A 17,823-nucleotide genomic window follows, 5' to 3' on the forward strand; every position below is an offset into this window, starting at 1 on the left:
TAACAAACGCAATATTGTTGTCTGAATCGTCGATATATAGTATACACAAAGTGGTTTTTTTGTAAGCGTCGTACCTTGTCTCCGTACTTACTTTTACGCTTAAGGTGATAGTTACTTTTTTAAATTGTACATAGGTTACACGGTGTTGTAACGTTTAGACCGCCTTACAATTGTATCGTGCATAAATGCCAAAGAATCGCATTTAAAATACATTTTTTTCTTACAATGTATTTCTTCTTCGCATTTACGTTCGTATATATTTCACCGATTACATCGTTATTTGCTTTTTTTTTTTGTATATTATTGCATATTTTTGCATACTGTGTAATCATATTGCTCTCTTTCTGATTTTTCTTCAAGTGTTTATACAATTGTACGCGTTTAATATTTACGTAATACGAAAAACTTTATGAAGTTTCTCCCTTTTTCTTTCGTCATCCTTTGTTTTTTTTTTCTTTCACTCAATTGCACAATTGAATTTTTTTCAGACTTCGTTAGAGATATTTGCTCTGTATAAACTAATCGCGACACATCCTTACAATCGAATACTCATTGTACATATTATTTTAGTTTTGTTGTATTCTCCTTCCTTATACTAACCGAAACTTAAAAAACGACTGTGTACTTTGTGTACATGCGATATATATTCCTTTGTAAATATTATTTTACAATTATGAAAATAAAATTGTGAACATGATCTGTTTTTGTTTTGTGTTCTTCTTTATTCCTTACCCTTAGAACATAAACTATTTTCTCTTTATACATGTTTTTCTTATAAATTAAACGAATTATATGTGATGTTTAATCTTCATCATCTGACATGTCATATTACAAAATTGTCTTAAAAATTGCTTTTCAGTAGATCTCCATGTAATGTTTGTAAAAAATAAATTTAATTACTTTACATTATATGATTTCAATTGTACTATTGTGTCAAGTTATTTTTAAATCATCTTTGATGCTCCATTAGTGCTATATACATTATTTGCATGGAGATTTGTTGTTCATATGTAAATTGTTCAAACAAAGAAGTTATTTAATAGTGGAAGAAGTTTTGATGAATTTAGAAGTAATATTTTATTCTATCGTTACACGACTTAATAAGAAGCATAAATATTCATTAATGGACTCGAAATCGAATAAAGAATATAGTTTTCTTACTACACGCTAATAAATTGAAATACACAAAAAAAGGTATTTACAAAAACGAAGTAGATCAGTAGATTTTGTACGGATTTATTATCATATAATGAAATAGTTATAATTGTATATAATTCTAAATTAGATACTGTTACTTTACATAATTCATCTGGTGATTCAAAATAACATGGACCTCTACTTATGTACAGATACAGTGCAATGTATATGCAATAATAATTAATAAACGATTTATATTACAATATCGGTCAACTAAACGTTGACTCTACTCAACATACAAAGATACAAACTTCCTGTATACATACACACGACCCATAAAATTTGTTTTTTTTTTTTTGCAATTACTCCGTGTCGTGTCCTTAAAGAGTGTCCGTAATATACAAGCGATCAATGTTTCTATGTTTTGTAAAGTAAAACTAATATTGTACAACTTTGGAGGAATGTTGTGATGGCATAGCACCAACTTCACTATGAATCAATTAGTCAAACTGCAATGGCACTTTACAAATTAAATAATGTGTCTATCATATATATATATATAATTTTTTTTCTTCATGTAAAACCTACCCAATAACGTAGTAACAATAACAACGGTGGATCGAGCTCTTTAGTTCATCCACTTGCGGCAGTTAGGCGCGCCACATGCGCATGCTATCTTGTGCTGGTCATCTTCAATGTCGAATTTGTAATCATATGCCAGCTGTAAGAAGTGTACAAATATACATAATATTACATAATTTATCAAAGATCTCTTACAGCACAGAAGAATGATAATTAGATAAGATAATATACCTCCTCGCCACGTGAGATTCTTCGCTTTGCAAAGATTATGATTCTAAGATCACGTTCGACCTCAACGATTTCAGCGACACAATTCGGGTTACAAGAGTGGTTGATGTACCTTGCAAGACCTCCGCACAACGTCGCATCGACCACTCTTTCTTCGTCCAAGCGGAACATATAAATACCACGATTCTGTAACAAACACGTTCCTACACCTTTCTTCCATCGTTCGATACAAATTAAACAAGAGCATTTGTAGGCATCGACAGGTTAACCATTTTTCCAGCATCCCACTATTACATCCTAATAGACGTACAAAATTGAATAATACATCATTTCGAAACGTACACTGGAGAAATAATTAAAAAATACGAATACCCCACGAAACATAAAGAACAACATAAAAACATACCCTTGCTTCATACTGCTTTTCCCTAGTTTCAGCCAACTCAGTACGAATAATTTCTCCGATGTACTCAATAACCATCGTGTGTTTCTCTAGATCACGTGCAGCATACAGTCCCAGACCTTGGATTTTCGAGCGTGCCAGGTACACGTTGTTGCGCCATTCTTGCTTCATCTTCTTGTACTGGGAACTCTTGGAATGGACAAACTGTTTCGAATAGGGACACGCCACCTCGCCTGCAACTGTCGCGGTCGGAACAAAAGCTGCTCGGGCTGAAGAGCCTGTGCGCTGTGTATGCGGCCTCTTCCAAGGAAGCTGATTACGTAGACGGGCTTCCGTTCTCGCGCTTCCGGTGGGATTGATCGCTAACGGTAATTCTAACAGGGGATTTCGGCCGTATTTAAATCTGTAATCGGTCAGAGTTTCGATGCCTGGAAGACTTTCGAGAACACGAACGACAGCCGGCTCAGTCAGTCCGAACAGATCCTCGCCGGAAACGTATCGCGGGAACAGCTGGACACTGTGCGTCGATCTTCGTAGCTCGGCGAGAGGTTCGAGAATTCTGCTCCATACAGCGCGAGGAGTGGCGTCCCGTAGTTCGACGTCTTCTTGTAGAGGTTCTTGCACCAAGACGCGGAATTCGGGTCGACCAGAAACGTCGTGGATGGAACACACGTATCGGCAGCGTTTGTTCGGCCGTCTCATGCTCCAATAAAACCTAACGATTTTGTATCCGACGGGGTATATGTAATTCGGTGTGTGAAAGTTGGCGAGCTGATGGGGAAGTAACTGTCCGACGCTTAAAAATATCAGACTTCCGACTCTCAGCAAGTGATTGTGTTCCGAATGATGCATCACAGCTGCGACTTGTCTATTCTCGTCACGATTGACGTATACCCTTCTGTACACGGAAAGAGTAGTCAGTTCATTATCTTTCTCGTTCTTTTGCACGTGCTGAGAGCAATAGGTACTCTGAAAATATTGTTAAATATTTCGTTAATTTTTTTTAAAGACATGTAAGATATGTGTGTGTGTGTGTGTGTTATTGTTTTGATGTTTACCTTATTCTTATAAAAAACACAGCCATCTTTAACAGCGCAGCCAAGGTGGTACACGTTGGTGCAGCGCATTTTAAAACATTTTACAGTAGCTCCCGGTTTCTCGCAAACGATACAATTTAATACAAGACTATGTTGCAAAGCGGTATCGAGATTCATCAAGGCACCATTTACAGTTTCATATACATCTTCCGACCAAAGGGCACAGTTCAAATGCACCCATTTGTCGACGTCAAAATTAAGTAGTCTAGCGGGACCATCGGCTGTACCATCACCTTGACTGTGACAAAACATACATCGTCGACTGTCTTCCGCTTTGGCAGGTACTACGGTTACCCCCATACGGAAAAGCATCTGTGAAGAAAAGCCCGACTACAATGTGTAAGTATAATAAATAAATAAATGTTTATTTAAAATTTTATTTATTCATACCTCTGTGATTTCTTTGTCGGTTGCTTTCTTAAACTTTGTAGGAGGTTGCATCGAGCCAAGAGACCACGTTTTGTACCGTAAACCTCTCCATACTTTAGCAGGTGGTTGTGGTTCAATTAATTCAGTTGAGGGCTCTTCCGTGGCCGGATGTTTCTTTGGCCGTTTCTCTTCCGCTATTTCCTCTTTCGTCTCGGGGACATCCTGTTCTTCCTTCTCAGTTTTTACCTTGATTTCGATTTCCTTCTCTGTCTGATCGATTTCCATAGTTTCAATATGATCGACCTGCTGTTTCACCACAAATTTTTTCCCTTTCTTAAAATCATCATCCAATACCTTAGTATCTACCTTATTATGACATAAATGATCTACTATTGTTGCAGCCTAAAGAGAAAAATATTTGTTAATCAGAATTCATAATGTTGCACAGTGCATTTATTGACATTATATACGGTAGGAAAACAATGTGTCTACCTTATCTTGGGTATTTGAAGGTGTTCTGTGCATAAGGGCGAACTGCATGTAACAGGCTGCTGAGCAGAAACATAACTCGTCGCCGGGCTCTGCTTCTTCTTTACTTAAAAATGGTAAATCAGATACTTTCTTTCTTATTAAGCTATTTAATATCACAACGTCGCAATGACGACAGAATTTGGCGGCGCCGTTCAAAATACTTTGTATATCAATTGGAGCTGAAAATTTGGATGTACATTAAGAATTTATAAGAAATGAATGAATTCCTTCTTAATTGTTTTTATTTCATCAAGATACACACCTCCCTCTTTACCATCTTTTCCCTTGGTTCTATAAAGACCTAATTTCTGACTAGGGGGAGTAGTAGTTCGTTCTACTATCTGGTAACCAGTGGGGGGAGCTATGTTTAAGATATTAGCCAAATCTTTAAGTACTCCCATTATGTCGTCCGCAGCCTGACTGTTCAAGGTCAATGTAACCGTTACGTTGCCATCCCTCAAAGGTATTGGAGGTGATTTTCCAAGCCTGTACAAATTACTAATATTGCAAAAAATATTCTCAAGGATTATGTTAATACAGTAAAACGTGTAAATATTATGTGGAATATATCATTATGCTCACCGTGGTATTCCTAGATTTTCTTTGTCCTGTTTGGCGGTGTCTTTACCGATGTACGCCGGTTTCAATCTAATTGGTATCGGTGAGATTAAAGGTATCACAGGTGACACTCGTTTCAGCCAATCCGACTCCTCATCTGACTCTTCCTCGATCAATCGTAAACCGGGGAATCGATGTATGAATTCCGGTATAACGCATTCGGGCGAAGATGAACTGACTATTGTGTCGGGGGAATCCACATCGCGGTTCATTGACAAAGAATTCTCCTTTTTATCGTCGGCTAAAAATTGAATATTCATATTATTATTGGTCGCTCTATTCCCAAGAGCAATAAGATAAATTACAGTAGAGATTGTAGAAAGAATGCACTTGGGTGACCCGTTAGTTGTTTGTCTCTTAGTTTCGAACGATCATACACACGGTACTCGGGTTAACGACCGTGAGAGTTTGTGTTTTCACGAAATCTAAGCGACATTGGTCAACAAAAACCGAGCAACAACGGTCTCAATAACCTTAGTCAATAGTAAACAAACGCCATGTACGGCTTCAGCTCGTGAAAAACTTCTTCTAAAAAAATGTTTTTGCCCTTTCTGTTTACCACAGGCTTTCAGTTCTAAACTGACGGTCATATGGAACGCGTCGCGTGTAAAACACGAGTTTGAAGTGGATCGAGTGGAAAATTTCGACGTGAATTCAAGTGAAATATAGTGCAGTGATAATGGTTCAATATACGTGTAGTGCATAGAATGATTGTAACGAAGAAGAAACGTGATACTAGATAAGATTCGCTCGAGAATAGCCAGAAATAGCCTTTCTAGGCAGAAATAAGAAAATATCATTTCTTTGCAATGGCGACCATCGACTAAGATCTTATTGTAAAGAAAAAATCTTCCAAGTCCATTTTTCCTTTCACTCGCGCGGTACGAACGCTTACAATCGTCTAATTTAAGAGGTGGAAATTCTTGATCGTAAAACCCTCTCTGGGTAGAAGCTGGCTGTTGAGGTGGTAGGGGTTCCATTTCACCGAACGGTTGAGTGTTATAGTGATCAGATACACCCGGCAATGTAGCAGATCCGTATGAACCGACTAAGTCTCCTGTCCTGGTGTTATAGTCTTTCTGACTGCCGATTTTCGTCAAGTCTCCCGAGCCAAATATAGGACACACGCCGTAATTTCTGCCTAGAAGTGGTTCTAATACTGCCATTGGTTGAAGTTGCCGCAATTGTGTCATTAAATTGTCAATGAACGTGTCATAATCCTCGTCTAAGCGGGACACTTTCCTTGGACGCTTTTTCTGAGGTGCTGCCGCCGCGTCTTTACCCTGGCTTTGCTTCCGTTTCTGTTGATATTGTCGCCTTTTCAACTTCTTGAGATCTACGGAGGAAAGATTGCACGCACGTGAGTCAATTATCACTTTACATAACTTTTTTCTAACGGTACACTCTTTTTATCTTACATTGAAGACGATTTAAAATTTATTTAAAACAGCGAACTTGTGTTTTTTTAAAACTTATTTATACATAAAATACCGGCACTACGATTTATTATCACGAATCGTCAGATATTTTTTTACTTATATAAGTGTACATATGTAACTTGCATACCAGTTTTGTCGTCAATCGATCCATCGATAAGCTCCTCTTTGGCAGTAAGAAAGTCTTTGGTATCGGTTAATTGGGTAGGTGTACCACTAGATAGAACTTCATCAAGAACTTCCTTTTTGACTTCCACTAAAGGCACTGAGTGTTGTGCATTTGCACCCTGTGACGCCTGGGCTTGGTGGCCCACCGTGTGAGACACCGTATGAGGCACTGATGGTGGTATTGTGTTTACGTGTGGGGATTGTTGTTGCGTGGAGACAATAGGTTTCGGGGTAACCGGTATTTGGGGCTGAGTCTGTACTTGTGTTTGTTGTGGTGGAGGCGCGGTCGTTACAGTCGTCAACGGTTGTTGTATCGCTTGAACAGTACTCGATACTTGTGTCGTGGGCTGAACAGGCTTTCCAGCCACCGTCGTGATCACTGGTTTCGCTTGTGGTACCACTCGTGACACGACCATGGGAGTCGATATACATTGTTGTTGAATCGGAACGGTACTATTAACAACGACATCACTCACTGGTTTCGTCGGTGGCTGAGTAATGCTCGGTGGTTCCTGTTTTATGGGGGTCACTATCGTCTCCGGGGTTTTCACCGTGAGCGGTGGTGGTACTTGCTTGGTCACCGTCGTTACTGGTTGTTGATTCGTTGGAGTTGAAATCTGAGTGGTTTTGGTAGGCTGTTGCGTTGTGATCTGTTGCTTCGCGAACGTGTCAGCCATACGTTGTTGAGACAAGACTGGTGCAGAGGTCGCGAGTGGCGGTGGTGGTTTCGATGGCTCTTCTTTGGTCGGTGGACTTTGCACCTTCAGAGGTGTTACTGACTGCGACAAGAACGAGGTCTCTCTGTTCAGAACTTGCTTGTTACAAGTGGTTTTCGGCGCTGGTACCTCATTCAATAGTGGTGGTAATACAGAGAACGGTGTAGGTGGTACTGGCCTCGCTAATTGTGCCTCCAGAGATGGTACCAGAGGCAGACTGGGACCTTGTGAAGAACCAGAGCACAAAGTAGTCGTTGCACAAGCAGTGTTCTGTAGCAACTGTTTTAACAATACATTTTGCGACTCCTCCATTCTATGGGAACCAGTAGAGCTCTTGTTCATGTCCAATTCAGACCTAGCAGTTGGTGGTTTCTCCAGTGCCAATTGTGGTTTACAGTTCGATTCTTCTGGCTCCTGTTTCGACGGTGTACTCTGCGCCAGCCTCTCAAGATCTGCACTCTTACTGTCCACCGATAAATGACTGGCTGGTTTGTATTGACTCTGGCCCGAAGTGAGCTGAGAATGCAAAAGCGTAGGTGTTTGAGATAAGGTGGACTGTAGTATGCTGGTAGTAACGTTGATGCTGTTGGTACTGGCGGTGACTATTGGAGGTACGATGGTTCTGACGCACTGCATAGATGTTGTAACCGTCGTAGACGTGGCATTCACGACCACACGCGATGGTGCTGCAGAGCAGCCAGAATTCACTTGCAGTATCGCTTGAAGGCTTTGTGTGCGTTGCACCGAGGTCGCCATCACTGAGCTCAGCAAGTTGCTGGCTTGCGTGGGAGCGGTATTCGTTCGATGACCGGCGATTGAAGGTTTCGCGGAGTTTGTACCGGCCAGCATAGCGTTCAGCATCGCGTTCGACGTGATCGAGATGCCTGAATTGGTCGGCGGTCTCGGGGTGATCACAGACGACGTTTGTAGGGCGAGACTGCTACCAGCTTGCGACTGTATTCCACTGGAAGTGACTCGTAAAAGTGGTTCCGAGGGCGTGATCTTAGACAAAGTAGAAACAACGCTTACTGTAGAATTTGTACTTTCCTTTGTATGCGGGGCGTAACTGGTTGTCGTGGTCTCTAAATCGGTTTTGTTCGGGGTCGTAGAGTGAGATGTGGTCATACAGGTCTGCAATCGAACGTTCGTGTTACTGTGTAAATTATTTACAGAATTCGGCGAGGATGTGCTGGTCGTGGACAGTATGTTCCCCATTTTTGGGCCTGAGATCGCTGAGGACACCATAGTGACGATTGCTGTTTGATTTACAGTTGTACAATTTTGCGAATGATTAGTTTGTAGAGAAGAGAGCAATGTTCTTAGCTGATGCGACACGTTGGCGACGTTTGACGTTAGTTCGGTAGGCTTTGAGAGGGGAGAAAGATGAGGTACTGTTGTTGTGCCTTTCTGCAGTTGTGCTATGGTACTCACTACCAGAGGAGTACTCTGATGTGGAATCGGAGAGCTCTTTTTCGGTGCAGGCTCCACAACAGGTGGTGAAGTGGTTTTCTGTACTTTCGGAACTTTATTCTCGATCGGCGAAAGATGTTCATTGTCCGAGTGTTCTTGTTCCAGGTCCATCAAAGAATCTTGGAGAATGTTCAGAGGTAAAGTGTCTAAAGGTGTCGGCAATTCGTACATCATACTTGATTTCCTCGATCTATCCTCTTGAAGTATCTCACTGTTAGCCATTTCTGGCTTAGATGATATAATATTATGCAGCATGTCTAATATGTCGTCAGACGATTCTTCCATCATACCTTTTTCTTCATTGAGGCAATGTTGCACGTAAGGTTTACTCGTTTCAATTTCCGTACATAATTCATCGTGTTTCTTTTCTTTTCGAGGAATATTCAAATTAGAGTTATCAGCGATGCTAGGTTCGATTTCTTTCGGTTTACTGTTCACTCTTTGAGCATCAGAGGTCGTCACGTTTTCTTCTTTGTTTTCATTCTCAACAGGTTCCAAGTCATTCTCTAAAATATTTACTAATGATACATCGTCGGTGACTGGTGATATCCTTTTCAACGAAGAAGCAGCATCTGTTTTACTCTCTATATGAGAGTTCTTATCATCAGATGGAAGTGATTCTTGACTCACAGCTACACCGGTGGCCACATTTCTGCTTAAAGTATCCATGTTAGTTTCCTCCGAATTTTTCACCGAGTGATCAGTTTCATCTTTCTCATTTTTCATCTTCAAACATTCTTCCAAAACCTCCAACTTATTCTCCTTCGTCATCACGATAGAATTGCTTACATTCTCCTTCTTGGGAAGATCAGGTATAGACATTTTTGGCGTAGACAACGTGACAGATGTTGGTTGTACGGTCAATATCAATTTCGTAGGATTATTCGACGTCTCCACTGCACTTGTAGTAGTACTTTGCACAAAACTGCTGAAATTATTCTGTATATTAGGCACTGACGACACAATCTTATCTAAGCTAGTAAGCTGAAGTTTAGAAATCTCCATATTCTGTGTATTAATTTTGGGCAACAATTCTGTCTTCATTATATTCTGCTGTGAGCTGACTGCAATGTTCTCTAAAGCTGTCTGACTAAGTTTAGCTGCAATTTTCGCGTCCGCCACGATGCTCGCCATCGTCGATGGTAACTGCTTTTGATTATTGAAGGGAGAAGACACCGCCTCTTTCGTTATGCTTAGAGTTGTAAAAATTGGAGTCGATTTAACAGCGGTGTCTGCCGCTACAAGTAAACTGCTGGATACCGCTGTAACAGTATTCGTATTGTCTGTACTACTATTTGTACTTGCAGAGTTTGATAAGGAAGCTATGGACCTATACGTAGACGGTACGCCAATGTTAGCATGATGCATACTTGATGGTGGAATTTGATTGTAAAGTACTTTGTCAGAGAACACAAACGAAGTTGGACTTCTATTTGGCTTTGATTCTTTTTGTGGTTTTGATTGATCTTCAGCAGTATTTTCTACGACAGTATTTTCTTTTGACGCTTCGGAAACATTAGCGGTATCTGTTTTCTCAACTTCCTCGGCACATGATTCTTTCGACAAATTATCCTCGGGTGATTTTGTACTAGGGTCAATGATTACTACTTCAGATTCGCTAACAAAAGACATCATAAGGTCCTGTTCCGGTGATTGGTCCATGTACGATCCAGGCGACGGATCTACGCGAAGTTCCTCTTGATCAGGTGACTCTGGAGTATCCGTGACAGCTACCAGCCTCTTACCAGATTGCAAAGTCCTCACTATGTCCAGTCTCAGGCCCTTTTTGTTCCTTGTATGGGACGGTACCAAGTCCTCGTCACTGAGCATCGGTTCGTCCGTTTGAGATTCAGGATTTTCAATTTCTAATATTTGCACTAAATCGTGCCCTTGACTGCCTTCGTTGACCAACGCGTGACAGAGAGAATCGTTGCTGTCTGCTGATAAATCCACGACCATTCCAGGCTCGAAAAGCACGTATTCCTCTTGCATGTCACCTTCCAAAGTTCCTGATATCACGTCGACTAGTTCTGAGTCTCCAAACTGATCTATAACAGTAATATCGTCACTATCTCGTTGAGCAGTGGAGCTCAAAGTTACCTCAGTGTTCACGATAGTTTTATCATCGTCATAGTCAGTGGTGTCAGGTATAGGTTCCATTTTGCTGCTTGGACTGCCCAACGTTAAGGGTCCGTTGTCGGATAACGCAGTGGTTTGTTTCGTTTCTATCGACGTCGGTGGAGTTTGAGGTGGCGTGTGCGAATCGTCGTCGAAGTCGTTGTAGTCTGCACACACCAGAGAGTTGATTTTCGACTGCGGTATACCGGTTTTTCTATGAACAACCACCGACGTGTTTGGCTTCTCGTCCATGTTCAGAAGATGCGATTCCGATGTTTTCCCTTTGCTAGTCTCGGCCTTCGTAGACCACATAGGAGAACCACCTCTTAGTCCAAGCTTGAAATGTCCGAATCGTCCGAACCAAGCCGAGAGTGGCAATGGATTTAGAGGATTGTGTGGGTTTCCTCCGCCTCTATTCGTATGATCTGTTGTAGACGATTGCTCCTGTGGAATAGACTGTTGTTGATGTTGATGTGGTTGTTGCAATTGCTGTTGCTCACTTGGTCCTGTGATGTTGCTTGAGGTTGGAGCTGTGTAAGAACCGTGTGGTGTGTGAGGTGTGTGCGGAGTGTGGGGAGTTCTTGGTGTTCCTGGGTTTTCAACACTTTGTGGTCGATCTGGCATCGCTGGGCTATTTCCGGTAGATTGTCTTCTCTGCATCTGCATTGGTGAGCCACCAACCATTGGACTTCGTGGCATGGGTGAGCTGGGTGGTTGGGACGTCTGAGGATGATGCGTGTTGTTCAACTGATGTTGCAGCATGGGTGATGTTGAGGGATGATTACGAGCCATCGGACTTGGCGGTTGATACTGTGATATCATTGGCGAATTGGGTGGATGCGGATGAATTCTCGTATTCATTGGACTGGGAGGTTGGGAAGTTTGACTCAGCTGTTGCTGAAGCATAGGCGAACCCATGGTTTGTTGCACCATAGGGCTACGAGGCATGGGCGAGCTTGGAGGTTGTCCGTAATTTTGTTGAATTTGTTGATGAAGCTGAGGGCTCGGAGAGTTGGCAGGTTGAGATACCATCGGAGAACTTGGAGGTTTTTGCATACTATGCTGCTGTTGTTGTTGTTGTTGTTGCTGCTGTTGTTGCAATTGCAGAAATTGTTGTCTCTGTTGTTGAACTATTTGTTGCTGCTGCTGCTGCTGTTGCAGCAATTGTTGTCTCTGTTGTGCCATTTGCAGTGTCCGTTGTGTCAACGCGTTTTGTCCATCTTGAAGGATTCCAGTAGTTTCGTGTTGCTGTTGAATGATTTGTTGCCTCTGAAGCATTTGTTGGTGTTGTTGGCTTATTAGAGTTTGTTGTGTGGGTTGTGGACTCCCAAGTGGGGAACGTTGACCGTATACGATTCCTCCTTGCAGCTGCATTCTGGGTCTTTGTCCAGGTTCTCCCACGGCGGGTGGACGGACGAAACGTTGCGAGAGAGCGTGAACTCTAACCCCTTGATCTCCGATTATTTGTTGCGTATTTCGCGTGTCCGGAGTGAAAGCACCCGGACTGGTCGCGAGCCTTCCGCTGATAATTGCACGATGCTGCGGAGATGTCATTCTGGTCGCTGTAGGACCGCACATTCCTGGCGACGGCATGGCACCAGGACTGAAGGGACTTTCTTCATTCTGCGAATGTGGAGTGCCAATTCTAGGAGATTGTTGCATATTATGAGGCGACATCGTTCCTGGATTCCCCGATTGCGGATTACCAGGACTATGTTGCAACAGAGGTGGATTCGGGCTGTGTTGAATAATGGGAGCCGCTGGCGAATGTTGTATCATGCTCGTGGGCACGTTTCCAGGGCCTGGGCTCTGAGAAACAAGCGCAGCAGGACTGTGCATCGGAGAATGTTGAGATGGTGACATCAGCGGTGAGCACGGTTCGCTGCTCTGTTGTTGCGGTTGCCTCTGCTGTTGTTTACTGTGATACTCCTGTATCAGCATGCCATGTTGACGTGTTTGCTTGCGACTAGCGTCTAAATGCTTTTGCAATATCGCCTGCTCGCTGGAAATGCGTTGCAGCTCGGCCGCGTCGTTCTCTGTCAATTCGTTCCCCGACTTTCGTAACTGTCGTTGTTTGCTATTGAGGGACTGTAAAATTAGGAGAGTTTAACTGTAGCGAACCTGTATCATTCAGAGTGTTACAAAAACGAAAACACCGCAACATAAAAACATTCTATCCTTACTTTTCGTATTTTACGCAGCTTTTGTACCTCAGTTTCGTAATACTTCAACTGTTGTGTCAACACTTGATGCTGATGGTTTAGCCACTGCTCGTACTGCAGTTGTACTTGACGGTCCTGTTCGTTCACGATATTCTCTGGCGGCGTGGGCGGGGCAGGAATCTGGGAGATGTTGAACGTGGCAACTCTCGCTGTAACAAGAAAAAGAAATTTGCAACTGAAAGGATAACATTATAATATATATATAAAAAAAAAGATAAAGTGTGTTTGGAATACGAACGTTCTGGTGGTGTTTGGGTAGCAATTGGTTGCCTTGGCACCTGGGTTGCTAGTTTCGTTGCATCCGGTACAGCTTGTTGCCAACTGGTACCTGGAGCGGATGTTGGGCTTGATGTACAAGGTGGCCTAATTACAGGAACTCCTCCAGGTACTGATGTAATTCCTTGTGGAGGAGAAGCAAGGGGTGCAGAACCCAATACATCTGCTTTAAATTGTTCAAACTCACTGTCGCTTAGAAGAGATGCTCCGGGATTTGTACTGTCGCTCTGCTGTTGTTGCTGCTGCTGCTGCTGCTGTTGTTGCTGCTGCTGTTGTTGTTTCTCTTGTTCACGCTTCTCTTGCTCCAACAATTCCTCCAACAATAATGGTTGTTCCTGTGAACACGACTACTGACAGTTTATCGAACCTCCAACTATTAGGTGGAATACTATGGAAATATATATTTGTGTTTCAATTAATTAAAACAGTGATTTATGATTGCATAAATGCTAAGTTCATGTGATAATGTTGTATAGTGAATTATTACATTTTGAAACAAGTTACATTGATCATCCTAACTATTAAAAAAGAAAATACAAACATGCAAATATGTTACTTCTACAGTAATCATCATTAACATAAACATTATTTAAACAAAATAATGGTATATGAATGTGAATATAAAAGTTTAACTGTAATGAAGCAAATATCAAGAATACATAGTTTGATGAAGCCTAATATTTTCTTATTTAGAACATACATGCACACATGAAAATGCAACATATTTTATTAACAGTGTTATAATATGTAACAATCATTGAACAAAACCCATTGATTAATTTCATTTCAATTTAGATTTCCCAATTTTTATCTTTCTATTATTGTCAGTGTAATGCACGCAAAACACGGTTTTCGTAATAACAAGAAAATGTTAACAACAAGCAATTCTTCTCTGGTCAAATTCTATGAAACAATTTTCCAATTAATCCTCTCCTGATAGATGCTAAGTCATTTTAACCCAGATAGAATACATTGTGAGAACTGCATATGCTAGAAGTTGAAAATACTTATACAAAGGAAAAACAGTGCTCTTGATCAAATCTATTAAATTATATGGGTTACAAAGCATTCTAGAAGTCAAGAAAAACATGGTTCTAGGAGCATTAACAACATTATTATTACCAAATAATAAAATAAAAAAGAAAATGCTTTAGAACAATCAGGGTAAACGTGTATAATAAAATTTATACTAGGCATCAACATGACCTGACATCCACCATTTGAAGAACAAAGTACAATTATTTTTCATCATCATCATATGTCATATGAGAAAGGGAAAACAAAAGTGGTGCAGCAATACTGCAAAAATAATCTGGACACTAGAATCTTTGATTCCTAACATCGTTGCAGGTGATATTTTGTGCTGAATGCTGTAAAGTCCCCAAGTCTTGCTCACCTGCAGAAGCAAGGGTCTTCGGTGAGGGTGAGGTGTCATTGCGGGCGTACCAGTATGTACCACAGTGGCCATTGGTGGACCCGCCACCGGTACTGGGTGCCCTATATGGACTGGGGGCCGCGTCATACCCCGCCCACCTGGGCACAGCCCCATCTAGACATGCACCAACACCAATGCATTGCAAACACCCAGGCGAAAACACCATTTTACCAGCCAATACTTTTATATTAAATAAATTACTTGCCTACATCCTACATTCATAGCAAATTCGAGATCTCCTGTTCTCGCTCGTTATTATACTTAACAAAAAAACTCGACACCTTATATGTCACACGGTTACATTAAAAATTCAAAAATGCTACAAATTTACAGAATCAACAATAATTATTTCACATTAAAGATACAATATCCACGTGATCGGTACGTTGATAAAAAATCAACAGATGTGTTATAAAAGATGTACATCGTGGTAACAGAAATTGTTGAAACGGATGTCAGCAAGATACTAGAATTTGTATGTGACAAATTAAAGTTAATATATTTAATGTTTGTAACGAAAGTGAAGAACAGCTTTAATAACTCGTGTTATGTACTCCGTGAAGCGTTCGTTGCTTAATCAAACTGCGAGATATTTAGTATTCTCGTGGTTAAAGGAAAGTGTTAGATATAATTGCGTAAAAAATACTCAAAATTAAAGCGATGCAAAAACTTCAGAACATCGAGAGTACGTGTAACATGTACAAACCTGTATGGGTCCAGGGTAAGGGGGTGGTGGTCCAGGATATGGAGGTGGTGGTGGTGGTGGCGGTGGCGCAAGAGGCATACGTGGACCGATCATGTGATTCACAGCAACCACTCTGCCAGCCACATTTGGTACGCCTGCCACTCTCATACTAAGGCGCTGCTGTTGTGGTACTGTAATAATGAAATCAGTAAAAAACATTGTACTTAAATTAAATTACTTAAACTTCTATATATCTGAGCAATCATGAGGATATTTTAATAATACGCGTACCTTGGATATGTGTTTGTGGTATTCTCTGAGGATGTCCAGGGAATGTGGACGGATAACTGACCGTAACAGTGTTAGTTGATGTAACAACGCCAACTGCTCCATCAGGCGAAAGCAAGCGAGTTCCTGGAGGCATAGGCCTGCCCATTGCCGCGGCTTGCTGCACGTGCTGATGCATTTGTTGTTGTACAACAACAGCTTGAGCATGTGATTGAGGCATAATCGTGGATGGTTGCTGTGGTGTTTGTGATGTTGCGGTAATAGGTGTTACTGTTTGTGCTTGTGTTGGAGCATTAGACGTCTCTGTCGGCGTTTGTACAGTAGTTGTCGTACTACACGTGTCGCTTATGTCAGTATGCACCGCACTCGTTGCGCCTAACTCTGTCGATTTTCGCTCCTCGTCCTTAACTTCTTTCTTTTGTTTTTCATCCTTCGTCTCTACCTCAACTTGCTCTAAATCTAAATCAAGTATATTTGTTTTCTCACCACCGGTTATGTTGTCTAATTCTGGATCAGCATATTCCAGAATATTAAAATCTGCTCCCATTTCTGCTGTAACGAAACAGAGAATCGAAATTCGTACCTGGCACTTCACAACGTATAATTAGAAGAAAAAAAACTTGTTGCTCTTTAAATATTCCACTTACCAAGCAGTTCGTCGTCATCATCACCTAAGTCTCCTAATATTGCACTCACTCCCTCGACCTCAACCATTGGTGCTCCCTCTTGTTCCAATTTTTCAAGTTCTGCTGTCACATTATCAGGAATCTCTGACGGCTCAGAAGGACTAACGGTCGCTTCACCGACCGTCGTTGGTATGAGAGGTGCTCTTATGCCAACCCCTTGCTGACCTAACATTCTAATTCCCTGATTTAAGTTATCCTGAGGTGTTCGTACTATGCGTTGCGCCATATTTTGTCCTTGATTGGGATCTGTGAGTATTACTTTCATCAATAAAATATTTATTAATTTTTTTAACGACGATATTGTGTAATACTCGATAGAACATATACATACCCGGAAACCTTTGCTGTTGTAAGACATCGTAAGGTTCTGCAATAGAATTTCTCGCAGCCGGCATTCGTGTTTGCAAAGTCTGACTCCCTTGAAAATGTTGTTGAGGTATAGTTGCAGACACTTGCGGTCTTTGCAAGAGCATTCTAGTTCGTGGATCTATATTTTGTACTCTGGCATCTACATTTCCTGCCACAGGATGTCTCGAATTTATTCCTAAATACACGTCAAATAGCATCAGTGAAGTAAAAAATATAATAATAACAAAAAAAAGATGATAAACAGTGCAGAAGTTTACCAATTTGATTTCTTATTAAAACGTTTGGTTGAATGGGCATCCTAGGTCTAACAATACCAGGGGGGAGAGGATGTCTGAAAGTGCCTTCACCGGTATTACTTGCTGCTTGAGAATGTTGTGGAAGTTGTACATGACTCGCATCAAATTGTGGTTGATTGTTTTCGGCATTATTTTGACCATCTAGAAATTAACGCAGATTTGTGTAAAATTTATACCATAATAAAAAATGAACGAATATTTTAGTATTTATTATACAATGTACCTTGATTCCACGTAGTGCTCACTGGTTCCATCTTTTTGCTAAACTGTTGCCTTTGCAAAAGATCACGCAATTGTCTATTCACTTCCGGTTGTTGATTGAACACTTCAGGCGGTTGCGAATCTTGCCGGGATTCTGGCCTTGGTGAGGAATAATTGGGAGCGGGAGAGGGGGTTGGAGGTTGGCTACTGTACGGATCAGGTGTACGAGAGGGTGCATATACATGAGTAGTAGGACGAGTAGTAGGAGCATTAAACATAGGCCGTGGTGTACCTGGAGGCTGAGAAAACACATCGCTCCTGGGAGACGTGGAATACGATGGCGTACCGGAGATTTGTGACCTAGGTGTTTGGGAACCTTGAGAATAAGCTTCAGTATTGTCAAAACGTTGGAAGTGGTCTTGAGGTTGTGATGCGGCTGGAGACTGTGGAAAATCATGAGGAGACTGTGGTGCTTGCGGGGAAAATGGAGAA

General features: G+C 41.4%; 1 protein-coding gene across 2 annotated transcripts; it reads right to left on the reverse strand.

Annotated features, from left to right (window-relative positions):
- Window positions 1–1,765: 1,765 nt before the first annotated feature.
- LOC108577663 (histone-lysine N-methyltransferase 2D) lies at window positions 1,766–17,701 on the reverse strand. Of its 2 annotated transcripts, none has more exons than XM_017940850.1 (20): window positions 17,354–17,701; window positions 17,092–17,271; window positions 16,797–17,009; window positions 16,427–16,723; window positions 15,783–16,331; window positions 15,513–15,682; window positions 14,768–14,920; window positions 13,559–13,706; window positions 13,334–13,495; window positions 13,057–13,244; window positions 6,532–12,961; window positions 5,861–6,301; window positions 4,930–5,206; window positions 4,610–4,833; window positions 4,309–4,526; window positions 3,838–4,218; window positions 3,409–3,759; window positions 2,354–3,319; window positions 1,951–2,133; window positions 1,766–1,858 (listed from the first exon to the last, which is right to left on the reverse strand). In XM_017940850.1, exons 1-20 carry the CDS (start codon window positions 17,607–17,609, stop codon window positions 1,766–1,768), a joined length of 11,880 nt encoding a protein of 3,959 aa, XP_017796339.1. In that variant the 5' UTR covers window positions 17,610–17,701. The 2 variants fall into 2 exon arrangements, with proteins under 2 accessions (XP_017796339.1, XP_017796338.1); XM_017940849.1 differs by having other exon boundaries at window positions 4,610–4,845.
- Between the last annotated feature and the right edge of the window lie 122 nt (window positions 17,702–17,823).

Source organism: Habropoda laboriosa, unplaced genomic scaffold, assembly GCF_001263275.1.
Source record: "Habropoda laboriosa isolate 0110345459 unplaced genomic scaffold, ASM126327v1 scaffold718, whole genome shotgun sequence".
Lineage (NCBI taxonomy): Eukaryota > Metazoa > Arthropoda > Insecta > Hymenoptera > Apidae > Habropoda > Habropoda laboriosa.